Here is a 21,290-nt window from a genome sequence, read left to right as displayed (position 1 = left end):
AAAGCAAGGGCTTTCCATATAGCTATTATTATATAACAAGACCCATAAATTTGATGTGTGAGACTATTGAACATGTTGTAGCAAAATTAGACGATGATCTTTAAAACAACAAAAGTTCAAAATAATGAGATAGAAATGTATGTAATTGATGATGTCTTTAACATATACCATCCTTAAAACAGGATCTCTTGACAAGTAGACGTATATACGAAATCTTGGTATGTCCCCTCATGAGGGGCTACTCAAGGAGACCAGGTTAGAGTCCCCCCACAGTATTGCTTTGAGCATATATAACTCCTTACCTTTGCAATTGAGTTATGAGGGAACTGAGTTAGTTCATATGAGGGAGCATCATCAGCTTATTGGGATCTTGAATCCTAATTTGGGTCATTGACTGCTGGGCGTAAAATCTGAGAATTGGTATAGGTGTGATAGGTATGTATTAGGTTGTATGGTTAGTACATGCAACCCTATAAGGCAATATTCGTGGTAGAGATGCTTCAAAGTAACCAACAAAGCCTCAAATTTCTATTGATGCTTATATTGTTGAGCCTCTATCGTGCTTCAAGGGATTGCAAGCATTCTTCCATGGCCAAGGCTTGTGTTGTTGAATCTAACATAGATATGCAATAAAGAAGCACAAGCTTTTTCTTGTTTTGTTTCCCTCAGGAGATACCAATGGTTGGTGTCATTGTTTCTTAAAAACTCTTTCATCGTATTTTACATTATTAATTTATAGTTTTTCTCAATAACTTTTTCATGCATTCTTCATGAATTGAGACAAATTAAAGATGACATTCTTGCCATCTTCTTTAATATTAAGTTGATTTGCCATGTGTTAGTCTTAAGGAGGGTAGGGATGCTTGTTCCATTTGCTCGATCTCCTGTAATTACAGTGGAGCATGACAGATGAATGTGTTCAACCATGTTCTAGAGTTTTAATCATTTTCAATAAAATAAAATCATACATCTTAGGGTACCAATGAGAATGTTGTCCAAACTAGTATTTTCCTATCATATGGGTTAAAATGAAAAATGAAAATGGCGACCGTTCCAAACAAATGGCTTTTGGTATCTCTTGTTTGCAAGTTGCAACAATTATTCATCCATGTCTACTCACTCCAGCGTACGTGTAGGGACCAACAGTTAAGAGGTATTCAACCACATATAGGAACTATTGTTATTATTGCTTGTAGATAAGATTGCATACATTTTCTCCATAATTTAATCTTTGACCATGTTGGGCCATCATCACTTGGATTGACAAACATTTATGTGTTTTTGTAAGAATAGGATCAAATATATGATGATTTGTGAGAAGATAAATAGAAAATTTTCTTTAAAGGGATCATTTCGATGAAAATATTGAATTTTGAAAAATAATTTGAAAATTTAAATTATATCAAAATTGATTTTGAAAATACAATTTTAATATGACGTAATTACATTAAATTTGTGAGATTATAATTTTATAAACTATAGAAAATTTAAAAATATTTTTTTAATTACTATAAATCTTTAAATTATTTATATAACAACCATTTTTTTTACAAATATTTTATACGTTTTTTATATGCCCTCAGATTCACAATTTTGGAGTAACATAATGATGAAAAAAAAAAAGTAGTTCCTCTAGTGGATACTTGGTGGCGTGGCATATGCATATTTTATGTTGATATAAGAATTGCATCATGTGAAACGTTACATTTTCATAAAAATAAAAAATAAAAAATCATATGTTAAACTTATCTTATGGTGTGACATGCCATGTCTGGCCCTTGTCGGTGTTTTTCTTGGTTATTTTAATGGTCATCGACATAAACTAAGCCTTGGCGTGACATGTGTTTTTTATTTTTATTTTTTAAAATTTCTGAATCTTTGACTTTTTCAAGGTTGGGTTTATCTGGACCTCATATTTTATTTTTTATTTTTAAAATACTCGTACATCATTATACCATTCAGCAGAGCACCCAAGTGACTTTACCCAGAGGACTGCGCACTGCTCACATGCATTTCAATCGGCTGCTCAAAATTGCATTCAAATATTACTCTATGTTTTGTCATATATGTTTGGTTTCTGCCACGTGTATAAATCACACAAATTATTTTCATGTTTTATAGGGAGTATTAAAAAAAAAAAGGGAAAACCCTCATGGACCGTCTGTATAAGAGTGTTTTGCATTTAGGAAATTTATTCAAGCCACAGCTGTTTGAACTTTTCCTTTTCAATTCCACGACCATGATATCATACCATTTGAATAAGGCTACAGAAACAATTTGCAGTCTCTGGTCATGGTGGTGGGCAGGTAGCAACAAGAAATTAGATGTAGTAGATGGAGCAGTTCTCACAGTTTCTGTTGCTGTACTTGCAATCTTATGGTACTTACGTACATCAAGGAAAGGAACAGCTCCATGGCCGCCGGGTCCTCGTGGCTTGCCGGTTGTTGGATATCTCCCTTTTCTGGGCAGCAACCTTCATCATTCATTTGCAGAATTGGCTCATCTCTATGGCCCAATCTTCAAGCTCTGGCTTGGAAACAAGCTTTGTGTTGTGTTGAGTTCCCCGTCCCTAGCAAAACAAGTGGTCCGCGACCAAGACATCATATTCGCTAACCGTGATCCGCCAGTTGCAGCATTCGCCTACACATATGGTGGACTCGACATTGCATGGTCTCCCTATGGCTCCTACTGGCGCAATCTGCGAAAGGTGTTTGTGAGAGAAATGCTGAGTAACACTAGCCTTGAAGCTTGTTACCCACTTCAAAGGTCCGAAGTCAGAAAGGCTATTACCAATGCGTATTCCAAAATTGGCACACCTATGGACATTGGCCAATTGTCGTTCCAAACTGTTGTTAATGTCACGCTGAGTTCCTTGTGGGGCAACACCCCTGAAGCCCACAACGATGGTAAAATTGGAGCCGAGTTTCGGGAGGCGGCGTCTGAAATCACTGAATTGTTGGGAAAACCAAACATCTCCGATTTTTTCCCGACGCTTGCTGGGTTTGATATACAAGGGGTGGAGCGGCAAATGAAGAGAGCCTTCCTCTCGGCTGAACAGGTTATCGATTCCATCATCGATCGAAAGATGAAAAAAAGTACTGCTAAAGAAGAGGGGGCATCTGACAACGGAGAAAAGAAGGATTTTCTGCAGTTCCTTTTAGATCTCAAGGTGCAGGAAGACACTGAAACACCGATCACCATGACACAAATCAAGGCCTTGTTGATGGTAATTTTATTTCCCAACTTTAATTCGCCTACTCTTTGATAAGTCTTGAGATCTCATATTCCAAACCCCACTGACCAATATTTGATGTTTACTTTAGATTGAACTTTGGTTTCTTCCCTAAATATAAATTTTTCCTAGTTTTGAGATTTCAATTTAATTTCATGTAAATTTGCTTTCATGAACTCGAACTTATGCTAACAATTGCGGATAACAGGACATCTTGGTAGGCGGAACAGACACAACAGCCACAATGGTCGAGTGGGTGATGGCGGAGATGATTCGAAATCCGGTGATAATGACAAGGGCACAAGAAGAATTAACAAATGTTGTAGGGATGGGCAGCATTGTGGAAGAGTCACATCTGCCTAAATTACAGTACATGGATGCAGTTATCAAGGAGTCACTCCGATTACACCCAGCACTCCCACTCCTGGTCCCCAAGTGTCCAAGCCAAGATTGCACAGTGGGTGGGTACACTATAGCAAAAGGTACTAAGGTATTTTTAAATGTCTGGGCAATACATAGGGATCCACAGATTTGGGATAGTCCTTCTGAGTTCAAGCCAGAGAGGTTCTTGAGTGAGCCTGGTAGATGGGACTACACAGGCAACAATTTCCAATATCTTCCATTTGGATCAGGGAGAAGAATATGCGCAGGGATCCCTCTGGCAGAAAGAATGATAATATACTTGTTGGCATCACTTCTGCATTCATTCAATTGGCAGTTGCCGGAAGGTGAAGACCTTGACCTTTCAGAGAAGTTTGGGATTGTCCTAAAGAAGAGAACACCACTAGTTGCTATCCCCACAAAAAGGCTTTCCAGCTCAGATCTCTATCTTTAATGGAAAGTGGTTCGAATTGAAGGAATAAAATTGTTGTTTATTTTGTATCCGCTCATCCAGTCTTGCAAGTCTCAATGAATAAGGTACATCTCTTATATGAACTTGTATCACTTAAATTGGTTGCGCATAGGCATTAGAAATTGATCCACAGGGGTTTCACGTATTATATTTTGAGGAGTGTTGAGTTAAGGTTAGGTTACGTCCTTTGCGTGCCCTTTTAAGCTCCTTTAAGATATGGTTTGAGATTTGATGGGATCATAGGTCTCTTTCAGATAGGGTTTGATAGAATATATTTCCTTATCCCTGGGGTTGCAAAAGTATTTTATATCATCCTCCCACTTTTTTCTAGTAGATTCAGATGTACCATCAAAAGATCATGATTCTTTATCAATCTGTGTAGTCTTGTTGTCACTGTGGCGTCAATGAACATGGTGCTTTCAGTTGAGGTGGTATAAGGGTCACACCTCTTTTAATGACTCTGGCTACTGGACAAGGTCGTGCGTGGGAAGCTATAATTAATCTTACAATTTCTATGGCTGTATTATATTCTTATGGCACTCATGGGCATCTGCCCAGTTGAGAAAAGGAATAGTCCCATTGGCATGGGCCCCCGTGGCTTTCCATTAGATGGAAATCTTTCTTTTCGGGTTCAATCTTACGTTATTCATTTGTAGAATTGGCTCAGCTCTTCGGAGCTCTAGGGTCTAATCTTTAGGCTCTAGCTGGGGGATGAGCTATATTTTGTTTTCAACTCACCACACCTAGAAGAAGAAGCGATTCATGACCATGACAGAGGTGGTATTTGTGTTTTGGTTAAATAAAAAAAATCAAAATATTTTACTTTTTTCATTAAGTTAAAAGTAATTCATTGACATCAATCAACATAATTAAATTAAATTTATTGATAATAAGTTTATTTTAGTTATATTAATTAATATCAACAAGATATTTTTAACTGAATTAAAAAAGTTAAATATTTTGATTTTTTCAATTAGTAAAAAAAAAACACCACCCTAATATTTTCTAACCATAATCCACCAATTGTAATATTGATCAACTCATAGTCTCATAGTGGACTGATATAACGCGATCCCCCTTATGGCTCTCATTTTTTGGGTTGTGAGACTAGAAAGTACTAAAATTAGAATATGTTCTAATGGTAAATGATTTTTTTTTTATTAGTCGCAAATCATTCAATGTTTCGACTATTTTTTATTTCAACTTTCTTATTTTCTTATTTTTATTATTTCTTTTTTGTCATGATTTTTTACCATGCTAAGCAGTAATGACTTAACATTGTTACACTCACAAAAGATAAAAAGTGATAAAAGGTTAGGAAGACTTGATAAATGTATAGACAACTTAGGGAAGTTGGCAAATTATCATTTCAAACTAAATTCAATATTGCTAATACTTGTATGATAGTGTTTTGGATCAAAATAATTATTTAAGAAGAATGAATTTTAGATTAAATTTTCAAATAATTCTTAATCTAATCTGTTTTGTACATCAGATGGTTATGTAGATAAAATTTAAATTTTATTTACCTATTATAAAACAATAGTCCTTGTTTTCTTCAAATATATAGAGAAGGGTTGTATTTTTTCACATTTTTAAGATTGTGAACTGTTATAGTCCTATTTGTTAATTATTTTAAAAAATAATTAGAAAAGTTAATTTTTAAAAACTGTTATATGATATTTTGTAAAATAAAAATTTGTTTAAGAGCTTAAAATATTTTAAGCCTATTTCTAATTTAAAAATAATATTTATATATAGTATTTTATTTTTAATCATTTTATATATTTGTATAATTATTTTTTAAATCAATAAACAAGTAAAAAAAAATCATCTGAAAATACCTAATTTTTTATTTTTAAAAAATAATTTTCTCATTATCAAATATGGGTCTTACAAAACAGAAAATAACTTATGCCAAACAAGCCCTGTTACTATTTTTTAAAGAAATAGATTCTCTCAGCCAACACGTGGCCAAGGAGGGTGCAAGCTAGAATCTCACTCCATATGGTGGGATAAATCAATGGATGGTTGGGAAAGCCAACCATCTCTCCTCTTCTTCCCCCCTTTTTTTTTCCTTTTAAATGCTTGATCGGTTTGATGTATAGCACTTGGAGCGATCTACAAAGAGGGCATTCACTTTGGCTTATCAGGCTATGGAATGCATCATTGAGCATCAGATGAAAATGGAAGCTACAGAAGAAAAAAAGGGGCATATGCCAACAAAGAAAAAGAATTTTGGCTGTTCCTTTTGGACCTCAAGGAGTAGAGAGAAAAATGAAACATAAATTACCATGACATAAATCAAGCCCTTGTTAATGGCAATTTTATGATGCCACTTTTAGGCGGCACATGGATATGATCTTATGAGCTCTTCCGTTCTAGTAATTTACTACATAAAATATAAAACTTATTCGGGTGCATAAAATCACCTCATCCTAAAATAAGGATAAAAAAAGATGACAACTCATCCCGAACCTACAAATTGACCCAACTAATCAACCTGACTTAAAAAGTTGATATCAACCACTCTGGTCCCCATGTACCTTAAAATCAATAAAGTAGAATTAAAGTGTGAAGTAACGACAAAGGGAGAGACTATATAAAATAAAGCCTATGATGTGAAGTAAAGGGAATCATCTAAAAAAGATCTCATAATCCTATAGCCTATTTAATCAAATAAGGAAGTGCTAATCATAACAAGTTCACTTATATAGAAAAAGTATTTACCAATGATTTAAAAACCTGATTAGACCGGCCGGTTCAACCAATCAAACCATCGATCGGACCCTGGTTTGATTCAACTAAGAATTTGGGTTTTTGGACCAAAACAGACTTTAATTACCAATGGACCACACACCCATTCACAACCCAACCTAGCATGGCTATTTTACCAGTATAGTAGACTGTCAATCACAATTTACGGCACTGGAGGGGGTACCTTGGACCAAGGGTTCAAGGTGAGCATTATTACACCAACCTACTACTAATTGGTTTGTGCCAAGGATTGTAAAAAAATAATAAAAGCATCTCAAATATCTAATATGTTTTTAAACACTCCCATTTTCCATCTGCAATATTATATATGTTTTATTTAATAAACTTTAAACTATTAATATAGTTATATAAAACATGAAAAAATAAATATTATTTATTTTAAATTTTATTTATATTTATTTTTTTTTTAAAAATTAATTTTAATAAAATATAAATTATATATTTATAACATTATCAGTTCGACCGTCGTTCAACCATCGATCCGACTACTAAACCATGAATCGATAACTTTTCCGGTTCGCCGATTTGATTTTGAAATCATTGATATTTACTTATCTTATTTTCTTAAAAAATATTATTAAAATTTTTAAAATTTAGGATAATAAACATTTAAAATTATGATTTTAAATAGTTTTTAAAAATTATTAGATTAAATATCTACTATTTATGTTAAGAGTTTTTACTCTTTTTGAGTCTTAAAAATAGAAAATAACAAGTGTCTCAAACATAACCTTAATTTGCATTCTATAGAGTTCATCTAAAGAATGTCATTTGCTAAATACAAATTAGGAAGAGTAAACAAATGTGTATAAGAAACTAATAAAGATGATCAGGAGTCTATGACTGTTATTTTCTTGACTTTGTAGAAGTTTTTCCCAAGCTCTCATTTTGATGATCAAGTACTTTTAAGTTTTAAGCACAAGAAAATGCTTAAGTGCAGGATTCAGGATCCCCATGACCTGCCATTGATCGATTGCTCCCACTTCAAAACACCAGCCTGGCTACATTTATCATCAGTTTCTCATATGGTGGGCAGGGCATTGATTGATTGGACTTCTCCTGGCTCCTAATGGCATATTCTTCAAAAGGATGCCTACCAACAACAGTCTTGCCACCAATTACTTTCCAGATATGAGGTCAGGAATATTACATTGTCAAACTATCGGTTTGAATTCAATGTCATGAATTGATCATATCAGAGCGCCTCTATGCCAAGATTTTTTACAAGTCATAATTATTTGATTTTTCTTTTCCCATTAATTTAGAATCATTGGAAAGCAATCATAATTATAAAGTTTTCATTTATATCACTTTCATTAGAAACGACTTTAAAGAGAATCCCTTATCAATCTTTTCGGGGGGGGAACCAGCTATTATTGCAATTTGTAGGAAAATTAGGAAAATTAAGGACAAGTGGCTGGAGAATTTCTCCATCTACAATAATTGCATGGTTAATATATGGGTGAAGTATGTGTAAAGGACGGCATTTTGATTCGGGATAAGACATTTTTGGTGCTTAATGAGACTCTGGAGGTATTTCACATCCTAGCTCTATATATAAAGATAAGCAATATTTTTGAAAACCTTATGGCTGCTTCTACAATGATTTCTCAAAAAGAAGGCCCCATATGTATTTGACAAGCTACAGTCTTATTTTTCCCTTTGATTTTCAGTTTGATGAAAAATTCTTTTGGAGATAGCGATCAATACAACTTGTAGCTACAGGAGATGGTGACTGGAAGAAGATACAAGAAAGACCATGTAGATTGCTTTTATACAAGCTTTAGTTGTTCCAGCTTTTTCTTTCCCAGGAATCAGTTTCAATACTATGGTCTCTCATCATTTAGAGAGGGCTACTACTGCAATTTCCAGCTACTGGATATGGTGGTGGGAGGCTACCAGCAAGAAAGACCAAGTAAATCAAGCAGTTCTCACCGTTCTTATTGCCATATTTGCAACCTCATGGTACTTATGGGCATCTCTGAGGGCGAGGAAAAGAACAGCTCCATTGCCGCCTGGCCCTCGTGGCTTGCCAATAGTTGGATATCTCCCATTTCTGGGTTCCAACCTGCATCATTCATTTGCAGAATTGGCTGATATCTATGGTCCAATCTTCAAGCTCTGGCTTGGAAACAGGCTGTGTATAGTGTTAACCTCACCATCCCTTGCCAAGGAAGTGGCACGGGACCAAGACATAATATTTGCTAACCGTGACCCACCAGTTGCAGCATTAATTTCTTCATATGATAGGCTTGATATTGTATGGTCTCCCTATGGCTCCTATTGGCGCAATTTGCGCAAGTTATTTGTAAGAGAGATGCTAAGTAACAATATCCTTGACCGCTGCCATGCCCACAGGAGATACGAGGTTAGGAAGACTATCACAAATGTGTATAACAAGATTGGCACACCCATGGACTTTGGCAAATTGTCATTTCAGACTGAACTCAATGTCATGACATGGTCTATGTGGGGCAACACAATTGAAGGCCTGGAGGACAGTGTGACGGGAGTTTCCTTCCGGGAGTTGTCAAATGAAGTGATGAGGTTGTTGGGAAAGACAAACATCTCTGATTTTTTTCCAGTGCTTGCTAGGTTTGATATACAAGGCGTGGAAAGAGAAATGAAGAAGGTCTTCCTCTCTGTTGATCAGATTTTGGATCACATCATCGAACAAAGGATGAAACTGGACACTGCAAAAGAAAAGAGGGCCTCTAACAACAGAGAAGAGAAGGATTTTCTGCAGTTCCTCTTGGACGTCAAGGAGCAGGAAGCCACCGAAACACCAATCACCAGGACACAAATCAAGGCCTTGTTACTGGTAATTTTATTTGGCTTTATTTAATTAGCATACTCTCTACTAGATCATGCCTATGCAAAAAATAAACTAGTAGGATGATATCCATTTTTCTACCCTCTGGATCTTTCCTCTTTAGAGGGCTCTTCCACTCTGGTGAAAAAATCAAGCAGATAAATCCCCACCCAAAACAGAATCAGTTTTTGGTGCAGGATTAGGAGATGATACATTCCATTACACTTCACTCTGCTCTTAGTTTAATTTGAAATTCAATATTCAATTGAGCCTGCTTGCCATAAAATTTCTATGTACTTTTTTGAAACTGTGCTAACTCTGTTGTAAGGACAGGACATCCTGGTAGGCGGGACTGACACAACAGCAACAACAATAGAGTGGGCGATGGCAGAGATGATGAGCAATCCAGAGACAATGAGAAAAGCCCAAGAAGAATTAGCTGATGTTGTAGGGATGACCAATATTGTGGAAGAGTCCCATCTGCCCAAACTAAAATATATGGATGCGGTTATGAAGGAGACGCTGCGGTTACGCCCGGCAATCGCAGTCTTAGTCCCTAAGCGTCCAAGCCAATCTTGCACTGTAGGTGGATACACTGTACCCAAGGGTACTAAGGTGTTCCTCAATGTCTGGGCAATGCATAGGGATCCAAAGTATTGGGATAATCCCTCCGAGTTCAAGCCTGAGAGATTCTTAACTGACTCTAGCAGATGGGACTACAGAGGCAACAATTTCCAATATCTTCCTTTCGGATCCGGGAGAAGGGTTTGTCCCGGGATCCCCTTAGCAGAGAGAATGCTAATATACTTGTTGGCGTCCCTCTTGCATTCATTTGATTGGCAATTGATCACCAAGGGTGAAGACCTTGATCTTTCAGAGCAATTTGGAATTGTTCTAAAGAAGAGGACACCACTCATTGTCATCCCCACAAAAAGGCTACCCAACTCGGCTCTCTACGCTTAATATAAATTACTTTGAAATCGATAGAGTTTAAGTCATGTTTGTCTTGTACTGCAACTATCCATGAATATGGTTTCTTATGTAAATTTGTAGTTTTGAATAATATCCTTATACTTCTGTGTCAAAGTCAGGGGATTTATTTTTGTGTTTGGTGCGAACAAAGAACTTGGGATGTGCTGCACTCAAATGAGATTCCATGTGTCTTTCTTTCTTAGGAATCAGATTCTGGAAAGTCTTCTTCCATTTCTTCTATCGTCTTATTAGAGAATTACATTTTTTACGGTTGTTGTATATGGGTATGCGGATTGAGCCGTCCATTTACTGTCATGCTCTGATTTGTGGGTATTGCTTGGTTGCTCTGCTCTTGTTGCCCTGCAAAAGTTGTGATTTGGTAGTATCCAGCAAGCGTTTGATGGATTGAACGTCCACTACCACGTCTAAGAGTAGAAACCCTTTAGATCTTGGCAATCTATGTTTTATACTTATCCCAGAACTCTCAAAACTGGCTCCAGTTTGCTGGTACCATGCCATTCTTTCATGTGGTATAATTCACATATTCAACCAATACTATGAACTGAGATTTTCATGAATTGAGACAGAGGTTGCCACATTCAGTTTAGATAATCATTTCTCCATTTGTCTTTTCCTGTTCTGGCCCTTAAGGAACTCTTATCCGAGTCTGAATCAATGAGTGTTTCATAAGCTTTAGTCTGATGACTTCCTCATGATTCCAACTTCATTAATATGACTTCCTCAAGTTCATCAAAATCCTAAATCTAATTATACAAAGACTTAAAGACTTTGATTGAAGAAACCCTCGGATTAATCGAAAGAATCTCCAATCTGGATAGAAGTAAGAGAGAGTAGATATAGATAATTGAGGAACAATTATGAAATACCCGATTTCATCTTCCTTTTCTTCTCTCTATTTATTTTCCTCGCAATTGTATTCATATTATGAAGGAATCTCAAGTTTTGATAGAAGTAAAGGAGAGTAGATATAGACAATTAAAGAATAATAATAATATTCTTGTTTATATCCTTCCTTCTTTCTATTTATTTCCCTTTCAATTGTATTGATAATTATCATTTGCATTATGATTGTTTTTTAAAATAAAAATCAAAACTAAATTCAAATAAATATTTCCTTGTTGCATTATGGTTTCTAGTTTATAATATTATAAATATATATAGTTGTATGATATATACTAAAAAAAAAAAAAATCAATAAATTAAATCTCAATTGATTCAGAGTAAGTTTGTTAATGAAAAATTAAAATTAAAATTAAGAAAATCACTTAGAAATTGAATAAAAATAAACACATGTAAGTGTGTACTAATATTTGTTTATGCATATACTAGTCCTTATTTAGCCATGTACTATCTCATGTATGTGCATGTGTTGTTTCAATTATTGAGCAAAAACTTGTAGCTTACTCAATAAGTTCATCAATTTTTTTTTTTTTTATTATTTCCTCATTAGGAAACAAAACTCAATGCCTTAAATTTGTTAACAAGTCTAATAATTTAAAAATTAATTTAGAACTCAAAAATTGGACCAATTAATACTAGAATTTATTGGATTAAAACTAGTCCAAAACGATTATGTGAATTTCTCATCTACACAATAATATTTCTTTGATTTTTTAACTAGGTAAACGAACTTCAAATCATGTAAAACTTGATACATTTGATTTACTTGGTATGTTTATAAAGTATATGGAAATGACATTTTTGAGGGTTACTCTTCTTGAGCACCCAACAAAAATTCTTTTCAAAATAAACATAAAAACACAAATCCCAAATTAAAAGCTATCCAATATGTTAAAAATTGGACATAACAACATTATTTCCCCAAATGGCTCTTGGATAACACTATTCAAACCTAACATATCCTTGGTAACTATAAATAAAACTAATGATTTTTTCATCCAGAGTTCCACAGGATAGGGCTTTTAATGGACTGGAACAAATGCGATCAACAGTCAAGATGATGCAGCAGGTCTACAAACAGGAAGGTCTTTTTCGAAGTTGGGTGCAGCCCGAAGAACTGGATTGCTTTCAAAGAAATTAACAGGCTTCAGATCAAAACTTGATGATACTGTTGGCATTATTGGAAAGTCTTCTTGGCATGGTATGTGATGGAATCCCAAGGTGTACCATAACACAATGTCTCTGTTCTCAATTGGACGGTTCCTGGCAATCAGAATAATGAATTAATCAAACATATACTTAAAGACAATGAAGATATCATATATGCAGAAGGCCAGTAGTTTATATGGAGCCATTATTGTACCTATCAGACCACACGGCCAGAGTATCCTCTCCCTTGCTCTGATACACGAAAAGCCCCCCAGCCCATTGTTCAGTCCGATTGTATGGAGTCACCCAGATCTATCAAATCCAATGGTAGATGTTAATTTTTTCTTGTCATGCAAAATTTGAGTTGTTAGGCCTGGAATTGGCATCACTTTGATGTAGGTATGAAGTATATCAGATGGATGGTTTCAATTCTGGTTACATCTATTTAAGAAACTGAAAATTTGATCAAAAGACATTCAAAATCATACCTGATTATTGTGAAAGCACTTCTTAGTTGAGGAGGATCTTGTAAATCCAGCAAGCTAGCCGCGGTGCCACTGGGGACAATCTTGTATCCAGGCTGAATTCCCCAACCTAGACCGCTTCAAAGGATTGATCACGTGAAACTCTGATGGATCATAGAGCTTAAGCTTGATTTTCGCATCATTTTCGGTCGCGGCCACATTCCTCTTGGCTTTCAAGTAACTCTTCCTGGGTGATTGGCCTGTCAGAGTCTCTTCCTTCACCAGATTGACCTTAACAAAGGAATTATCAGTGTTATCTATATCCAGATCGAGGTGGAAAGTGATGAAGTGATCATGAACCACACCAATGACATTTTCGGACACCAGAGTGCCAGACATGTCATCTTGATTAGGTGCTTGATGAATATTTTCCAAAGGGGTTCCTTTCACCATTAGCATTCCAGAGAGCCCAACCTGTTACAAATAAAATGCTTTAGCCATCCTCTCCGAAAACAAAAGATTAACGCATTGGGTACTGACCTTAACCCGAATGAGACCATCTGTTTGGAATTCCCAGTCGAAGATGTAGTCATAGTTTCCTACTGATGCCGCTATTCGAGCCACAAGAGTCACATTAGGCCTTGCTTCCCTAATCTGTAACAAATTTAGAAATTAGAATTATGTTCTTTTTACCTTGAAACCACAGAAAAAACAAAAACATTAAGTGACTCAAGGATCCGCCCAATCAGTCAGGTTTTTCCGAGGGTTGGGCAGTAAACTTAGACTATGAAGGAGATGAGGATTATGTCAAGATCAGTTAAATCTGTAAGATACCATGTACAGGTGATCGATACTGCAAGCCCTTTCAATTTCAAATAACATGACAATTGGGGACCAGGAATATTCAACCTTCCAATTTGTCAATGGTGACAGCCAATTCGGAGAGAGATGATTGTAACCTGAAAGCTACGGGGGTGGCTCAACGGAGCCCATCACCAACCTTGACAAAGTTACTGATTCTAGCCCAAGCTTGTTACTACTGTTACTGCTATAGTCGCTACTTACATTAAAACCAGGAAGGAAGGTTTCAGAGTGTCGCCAGCCAACATCGCCAGTGTACCGCGCGAACACACATATCATGTTGCTCTGAATAAGGGGTTTCCCATCCGATGCCACGAAAACCCCGTCCATGTAGTATGAGTTTCGAGGACAGTCATTTAGTGGCACAAGTGCTAGTGCGGTCCCCCCTAGCCCAAACTCGCCTGCATCCATGTACGATTTGAAGTACCAAGCTTCATCTGGGTCCATATAAGGCACGAACATTTCAGAAGCAAACCCTTTGTACATGACACTCCGGAGCTCACCAGTCTCCGAGTCCCGAACCTTGGCTTGGGAAATTATCATACCGGCTCGTTGGTCAGCCTTGAGGTGGAGCTCCCAATTAGCCCATTTCACTGTATGTCCATCTTCGACTCTAAAACTTGGCCCCTTGGGCTGCTCCATTGAAATTGGATTGATTGGCTCCATTTCTGGTGGCCTGTCCTGGGCTGTGTATCGGTAGTCGGTGTTTGTCCCTTTCGGAACCGGAATTTCTCTGCCTGTATCTGAAATCCTCACCACCTCTTTCCTGTCGATGTCCACCGTTACAGTGAGCCCTTCAATGGGCCTCATATAGAAATTGGCCGTATCTTGAATTGAGCCGCACTGAATCTTTATGGTCCTCCTTCCTTCCTCATCAGGCCCAAACCACCCACTTGAAGGCGATATGCACGCCAAATCCGATAACTTAACGCCTCGGGCCATGATGGACTTATTAAATTCTGGATCAGATAATGGCACCCGTAAAATAAAAATTTTGTAAAAAAAAATTGTTATATGATATTTTGTAAAATAAAAATTTGTTTAAGAGCTTAAAATATTTTTAATTTAAAAATAATGTTTATATATAGTATTTTATTTTTAATCATTATATATATATATATATATATTTATATAATTAATTTTAAAATTAATAAACGAGTAAAAAAATTTTTAAAAAATAATCATCTGAAAATACCTAATTTTTTATTTTTAAAAAATAATTTTCTAATTATCAAATATGGGTCTTACAAAAGAGAAAATAAGTTATGCCAAACAAGTCCTGTTACTATTTTTTTAAGAAATAGATTGTCTCAGCCAACACGTGGCCAAGGAGGGTACAAGCTAGAATTCCACTCCATATGGTGGGATAAAACTCTGGATGGTTGGGAAAGCCAACCATCTCTCCTCTTCTTCCCTTTTTTTTCTTTTTTCCTTTTAAATGCTTGATCGGTTTGATGTATAGCACTTGGAGCGATCTACAAAGAGGGCATTCACTTTGGCTTATCAGGCTATGGAATGCATCATTGAGCATCAGATGAAAATGGAAGCTACAGAAGAAAAAAAGGGGCATATGCCAACAAAGAAAAGGAATTTTGGCTGTTCCTTTTGGACCTCAAGGAGTAGAGAGAAAAATGAAACATAAATTACCATGACACAAATCAAGCCCTTGTTAATGGCAATTTTATGATGCCACTTTTAGGTGGCACATGGATATGATCTTATGATCTCTTCCGTTCTAGTAATTTACTACATAAAATATAAAACTTATCCGGGTGCACAAAATCACATCATCCTAAAATAAGGATAAAAAAGATGACAATTCATCCCAAACCTACAAATTGACCCAACTAATCAATAAAGTAGAATTAAAATGTGAAATAGGACAAAGGGAGAGACTATATAAAATAAAGCCTATGATGTGAAGTAGAGGGAATCATCTAAAAAATATCTCATAATCCTATAATATTTACCAATTATTTATAGTAGACCGTCAATCAGGATGCAAGCACTTGAATGAGGTTTTTAAAGTAACTTTTATGCTCTACCTTGAGCTTGAGCCTTGGACCCAGGATTCAAGGTGAGCATTATTGCACCAACCTACTGCAAATATTTAATATTTTTTTAAACACTTTCATTTTCCATCTGTAATATTAAATATGTTTTATTTAATAAACTTTAAAATATTAATACAATTATATAAAAGATGAAAAAATAAATATTATTTATTTTTAATTTTATTTATATTTATTTTTATATTTTTTAAAAAATATTTTTAATTTTAATAAAATATAAATTATATATTTATGACGTCACTGGTTCGACCGTCATTCAACCATCGGTCCAACTACTAAACCGTGAACCAGTAACTTTTCCGATTTGCTGATCGATCCGATTCTGAAAACATTGATATTTACTTATCTTATTTTCTTAAAAAATATTATTATAATTTTTAAAATTTAGGATAATAAACATTTAAAATTGTGATTTTAAATAGTTTTTAAAAATTATTAGATAAAAAATCTACTATTTATGTTAAGAGTTTTTACTCTTTTTGAGCCTTAAAAATAGAAAATAACAAGTGTCTCAAACATAACCTTAATTTGCATTCTATAGAGTTCATCTAAAGAATGTCATTTGCTAAATACAAATTAGGAAGAGTAAACAAATGTGTATAAGAAACTAGTAAAGATGATCCAGAGTCTATGACTGTTATATTCTTGACTTTGTAGAAGTTTTTCCCAAGCTCTCATTTTGATGATCAAGTACTTTTAAGTTTTAAGCACAAGAAAATGCTTAAGTGCAGGATTCAGGATCCCCATGACCTGCCATTGATCGATTGCTCCCACTTCAAAACATCAGCCTGGCTACATTTATCATCGGTTTCTCATATGGTGGGCAGGGCATTGATTGATTGGACTTCTCCTGGCTCCTAATGGCATATTCTTCAGAAGGATGCCTACCAACAACAGTCTTGCCACCAATTACTTTCCAGATATGAGGTCAGGAATATTACATTGTCAAACTATCGGTTTGAATTCAATGTCATGAATTGATCATATCAGAGCGCCTCTATGCCAAGATTTTTTACAAGTCATAATTATTTGATTTTTCTTTTCCCATTAATTTAGAATCATTGGAAAGCAATCATAATTATAAAGTTTTCATTTATATCACTTTCATTAGAAACGACTTTAAAGAGAATCCCTTATCAATCTTTTCGGGGGGGGAACCAGCTATTATTGCAATTTGTAGGAAAATTAAGGACAAGTGGCTGGAGAATTTCTCCATCTACAATAATCGCATGGTTAATATATGGGTGAAGTATGTGTAAAGGACGGCATTTTGATTCGGGATAAGACATTTTTGGTGCTTAATGAGACTCCGGAGGTATTTCACATCCTAGCTTTATATATAAAGATAAGCAATGTTTTTGAAAACCTTATGGCTGCTTCTACAATGATTTCTCAAAAAGAAGGCCCCATATATATTTGACAAGCTACAGTCTTATTTTTCCCTTTGATTTTCAGTTTGATCAAAAATTCTTTTGGAGATAGCGATCAATACAACTTGTAGCTATAGGAGATGGTGACTGGAAGATAGATACAAGAAAGACCATGTAGATTGCTTTTATATAAGCTTTTGTTGTTTCAGCTTTTTCTTTCCCAGGATTCAGTTTCAATAATATGGTATCTTATCAAGAGAGGGCTACAACTACAATTTCCAGCTACTGGACATGGTGGTGGGAGGCTACTAGCAAGAAAGACCTAGTAAATCAAGCAGTTCTTACCATTCTTATTGCCATATTTGCAATCTTAAGGTACTTATGGGCATCTCTGAGGGCTAGGAAAAGAACAGCTCCATTGCCGCCTGGCCCTCGTGGCTTGCCAATAGTTGGATATCTCCCATTTCTGGGTTCCAACACCTGCATCATTCATTTGCAAAATTGGCTGATATCTATGGTCCAATCTTCAAGCTCTGGCTTGGAAACAGGCTGTGTATAGTGTTAAGCTCACCATCCCTTGCCAAGGAAGTGGCACGAGACCAAGATATAATATTTGCTAATCGTGACCCACCAGTTGCAGCATCCATTACTTCATATGGTAGGCTGAATATTGTATGGTCTCCCTATGGCTCCTATTGGCTCAATTTGCGCAAGTTATTCGTAACAGAGATGCTAAGTGACAATATCCTTGACCGCTGCTATGCCCACAGAAGATACGAGGTTAGGAAGACGATTACAAATGTGTATAACAAGATTGGCACACCCATGGACATTGGCAAATTGTCATTTCAGACTGAACTCAATGTCATGACACGGTCTATGTGGGGCGACACCATTGAAGGCCAGGAGGAAAGTTTGACTGGAGTTTCCTTCCGCGAGTTGGCAAATGAAATGATTGGATTGTTGGGAAAGCCAAACATCTCTGATTTTTTTCCGGTGCTTGCCAGGTTTGATATACAAGGCGTGGAGCGAGAAATGAAGGTGGTCTTCCACTTTGTTGATCAGATCATGGATCACATCATCGAACAAAAGATGAAACTGAACACTGCAAAAGAAGAAAGGGCCTCTAACAACAGAGAAGAGAAGGATTTTCTGCAGCTCCTCTTGGACGTCAAGGAGCAGGAAGATGCTGAAAAACCAATCACCAGGACACAAATCAAGGCATTGTTAGTGGTAATTTTATTTGGCTTTATTTAATTAGCGTACTTTCTAATAGATCAAGCCTATGCCAAAAACAAACTAATGGAATGATATCTATTATTCCACCCTCTGGATTTTTTTTCCCTCCCTTTTAAGGGCTCTGCCACTGGTGAAAAAATTAACTAGATAAATCCCAACCCAAAACAGCATCAGTTTTTGGTGCAGGTTAGGAGACTTGATACATTCCATTGCACTTGACTATGCTCTTAGTTTAATTTGAAAATTCAACATGCAATCAATCTGATTGCCATAAAATTTCTATGTTCTTTTTAAACAATTTAAAACTGTGCTAACAAAGTAGTGAATACAGAACATCCTGGTAGGCGGGACTGACACAACAGCAACAACAACGGAGTGGGCGATGGCAGAGATGATGAGTAATCCAGAGATAATGAGGAAAGCCCAAGAAGAGTTGGCAGAAGTTGTTGGGATGACCAACATTGTGGAAGAGTCCCACCTACCCAAACTAAAATGTAACAACCTGCACCCAACCATATAGATATTGTCCGTTTTGGGCCCAAGGGGGCCCTCACGGCTTTAAAACGCATTTACTTGGTTAAGAGGAGTCTCTACATATATAGCGTCAGGAACATTCTCCCTTATCCGATGTGGGACATCACAAACACCCCCCCATGTAAACACAACATCCTCGTTGTGTCTCATGGGATTGAGGGACCAAACAGATAAACATCCCTTACGGAGCCAAACAAACCCCCACACCGGGGTCAGGGATTGGCTCTGATACCATTTGTGACGACCCACACCCAACCATGTAGATATTGTCCGCTTTGGACCCAAGGGGGCCCTCACGGCTTTAAAACGTGTCTACTTGGTTAAGAGAAACCTCTACATATATAGCGTCAGGAACATTCTCTCATATCCAATGTGGGACATCACAAACACCCCCCATGCAGACACAACGTCGTTGTGTCCCATGGGATTGCGGGGCCAAACAGACAAACACCCCTTACGGAACCAAACAAACCCCCACACCAGGGTCGGAGATTGGTTCTGATATCATTTGTAACGACCCACACCCAACCATGTAAATATTGTCCACTTTAGGCCCAAAGAAGCCCTCACGGCTTTAAAACGCGTCTACTTGGTTAAAAGGAGTCTCTACATATATAGCGTTAGGAACTTTCTCCCTATCCGATGTGGGACATCACAAACACCCCCCCCCCCCCCCTTCCCCATGCAGACATAACGTCCTCATTGTGTTCCATGAGATTGCGGGATCAAACAAACAAACACCCCTTACGGAGCCAAACAAACAACCCCCACACCAGGGTCAGGGATCAGCTTTGATACCATTTGTAACGATCCGCACCCAACCATATCTACATGGTTGGGTATATGGTTGGGTGTGGGTCGTTACAAATGGTATCAGAGCTAATCCTCGACCCCAGTGTAGGGGTTTGTTTGCCTCCGTAAGGTTGGGTATATGGTTGGGCACGGGTCGTTATAAATGGTATCAGAGCTGATCCCCGACCCCGGTGTGGGGGTTTGTTTGGCTCCGTAAGGGGTGTTTGTTTGTTTGACCCCGCGATCCCATGGGACACAACGAGAACGTTATGTCTGCATTGGGGGGGGGGGGGGGTGTTTGTGATGTCCCATATCGGATAGGGGAGAAAGTTCCTGACGCTATATATGTAGAGGCTCTTCTTAACTAAGTAGACGCGTTTTAAAGCTGTGAGGGCCTCCTTGGACCCAAAGTGGACAATATCTACATGGTTGGGTACAAGTTGTTACATAAAATATATGGATTCAGTTATGAAGGAGACACACTGCGGTTACACCCGGCAGTCCCACTCTTATATATTCTCCAAGTGTCCAAGCGAATCTTGCACTGTAGGTGGGTACACTGTACCCAAGGGTACTAAAGTGTTCATAAATGTTTGGGCAATCCATAGGGATCCAAAGTATTGGGATAATCCCTCCGAGTTCAAGCCTAAGAGATTCTTAACCAACCCTAGCAGATGGGACTACGGAGGCAACAATTTCCAATATCTTCCATTCGGATCCGGAAGAATAGTTTGTCCCGGGATCCCCTTAGCAGAGAGAATGCTAATATACTTGTTGGCGTCCTCACCAAGGGTGAAGACCTTGATCTTTCATAGCAATTTGAAATTGTTCTAAAGAAGAGGACACCACTCATTGTCATCCCCACAAAAAGGCTACCCAACTCGGCTCTCTATGCTTAATATAAATTACTTTGAAATCGATAGAGTAAAAGTGATGTTTGTCTTGTGCTGCAACTCTCCATGAATATGGTTTCCTATGTAAATTTGTAGTTTTGAATAATATTCTTACATTTCTGTGTCAAAGTCAGGGGATTTATTTTTGTGTTTGGTGCAAACAAAGAAACTTGGGATGTGCTGCACTCAAATGAGATACCATGTGTCTTTCTTTCTTAGGAATCAGATTCTAAAAGGTCTTCTTCCATTTCTTCTATCGTCTGATTAGAGAATTACATTTTTTACGGTTGTTGTATATGGGTATGCGGATTGAGCCGTCCATCTACTATCATGCTCTGATTTGTGGGT

The 21,290-nt window shown here is 36.9% G+C and overlaps 4 protein-coding genes across 4 annotated transcripts; 3 read left to right on the top strand and 1 right to left on the bottom strand.

The window, feature by feature from the left end:
* Window positions 1-2,189: 2,189 nt before the first annotated feature.
* On the top strand, window positions 2,190-4,164 carry LOC109122654 (labd-13Z-ene-9,15,16-triol synthase, chloroplastic). Its single transcript, XM_019220007.2, has 2 exons — window positions 2,190-3,226; window positions 3,441-4,164. The coding sequence occupies exons 1-2, from the start codon at window positions 2,240-2,242 to the stop codon at window positions 4,065-4,067; spliced, it is 1,614 nt and encodes a 537-aa protein (XP_019075552.1). The 5' UTR covers window positions 2,190-2,239; the 3' UTR covers window positions 4,068-4,164.
* Window positions 4,165-8,526: 4,362 nt separating this feature from the next.
* Window positions 8,527-10,778, top strand: LOC100242139 (geraniol 8-hydroxylase). The gene is made up of 2 exons (XM_002263701.5): window positions 8,527-9,684; window positions 10,009-10,778. Exons 1-2 carry the CDS (start codon window positions 8,692-8,694, stop codon window positions 10,636-10,638), a joined length of 1,623 nt encoding a protein of 540 aa, XP_002263737.4. The 5' UTR covers window positions 8,527-8,691; the 3' UTR covers window positions 10,639-10,778.
* A 1,527-nt stretch (window positions 10,779-12,305) lies between these two features.
* On the bottom strand, window positions 12,306-15,026 carry LOC104879502 (amine oxidase [copper-containing] gamma 1-like; the record flags this gene model as incomplete). The annotated part of the gene is given in 7 exon segments (XM_059741898.1): window positions 12,306-12,831; window positions 12,932-13,029; window positions 13,206-13,216; window positions 13,219-13,294; window positions 13,296-13,655; window positions 13,722-13,835; window positions 14,247-15,026. Coding segments are annotated over 7 exon segments (1,650 nt in total), but the record flags the coding sequence as incomplete, so codon positions are not given.
* Window positions 15,027-17,725: 2,699 nt separating this feature from the next.
* LOC132254884 (cytochrome P450 93A3-like) lies at window positions 17,726-19,243 on the top strand. Its single transcript, XM_059741894.1, has 3 exons — window positions 17,726-17,859; window positions 17,934-18,717; window positions 19,055-19,243. Exons 1-3 carry the CDS (start codon window positions 17,726-17,728, stop codon window positions 19,241-19,243), a joined length of 1,107 nt encoding a protein of 368 aa, XP_059597877.1.
* Window positions 19,244-21,290: the final 2,047 nt, after the last annotated feature.

This window comes from Vitis vinifera, chromosome 2, assembly GCF_030704535.1.
Source record: "Vitis vinifera cultivar Pinot Noir 40024 chromosome 2, ASM3070453v1".
NCBI lineage: Eukaryota > Viridiplantae > Streptophyta > Magnoliopsida > Vitales > Vitaceae > Vitis > Vitis vinifera.
The sequence above is the reverse complement of the archived record's forward strand: the minus strand, read 5'-3'. Positions and strand labels throughout refer to the sequence as shown.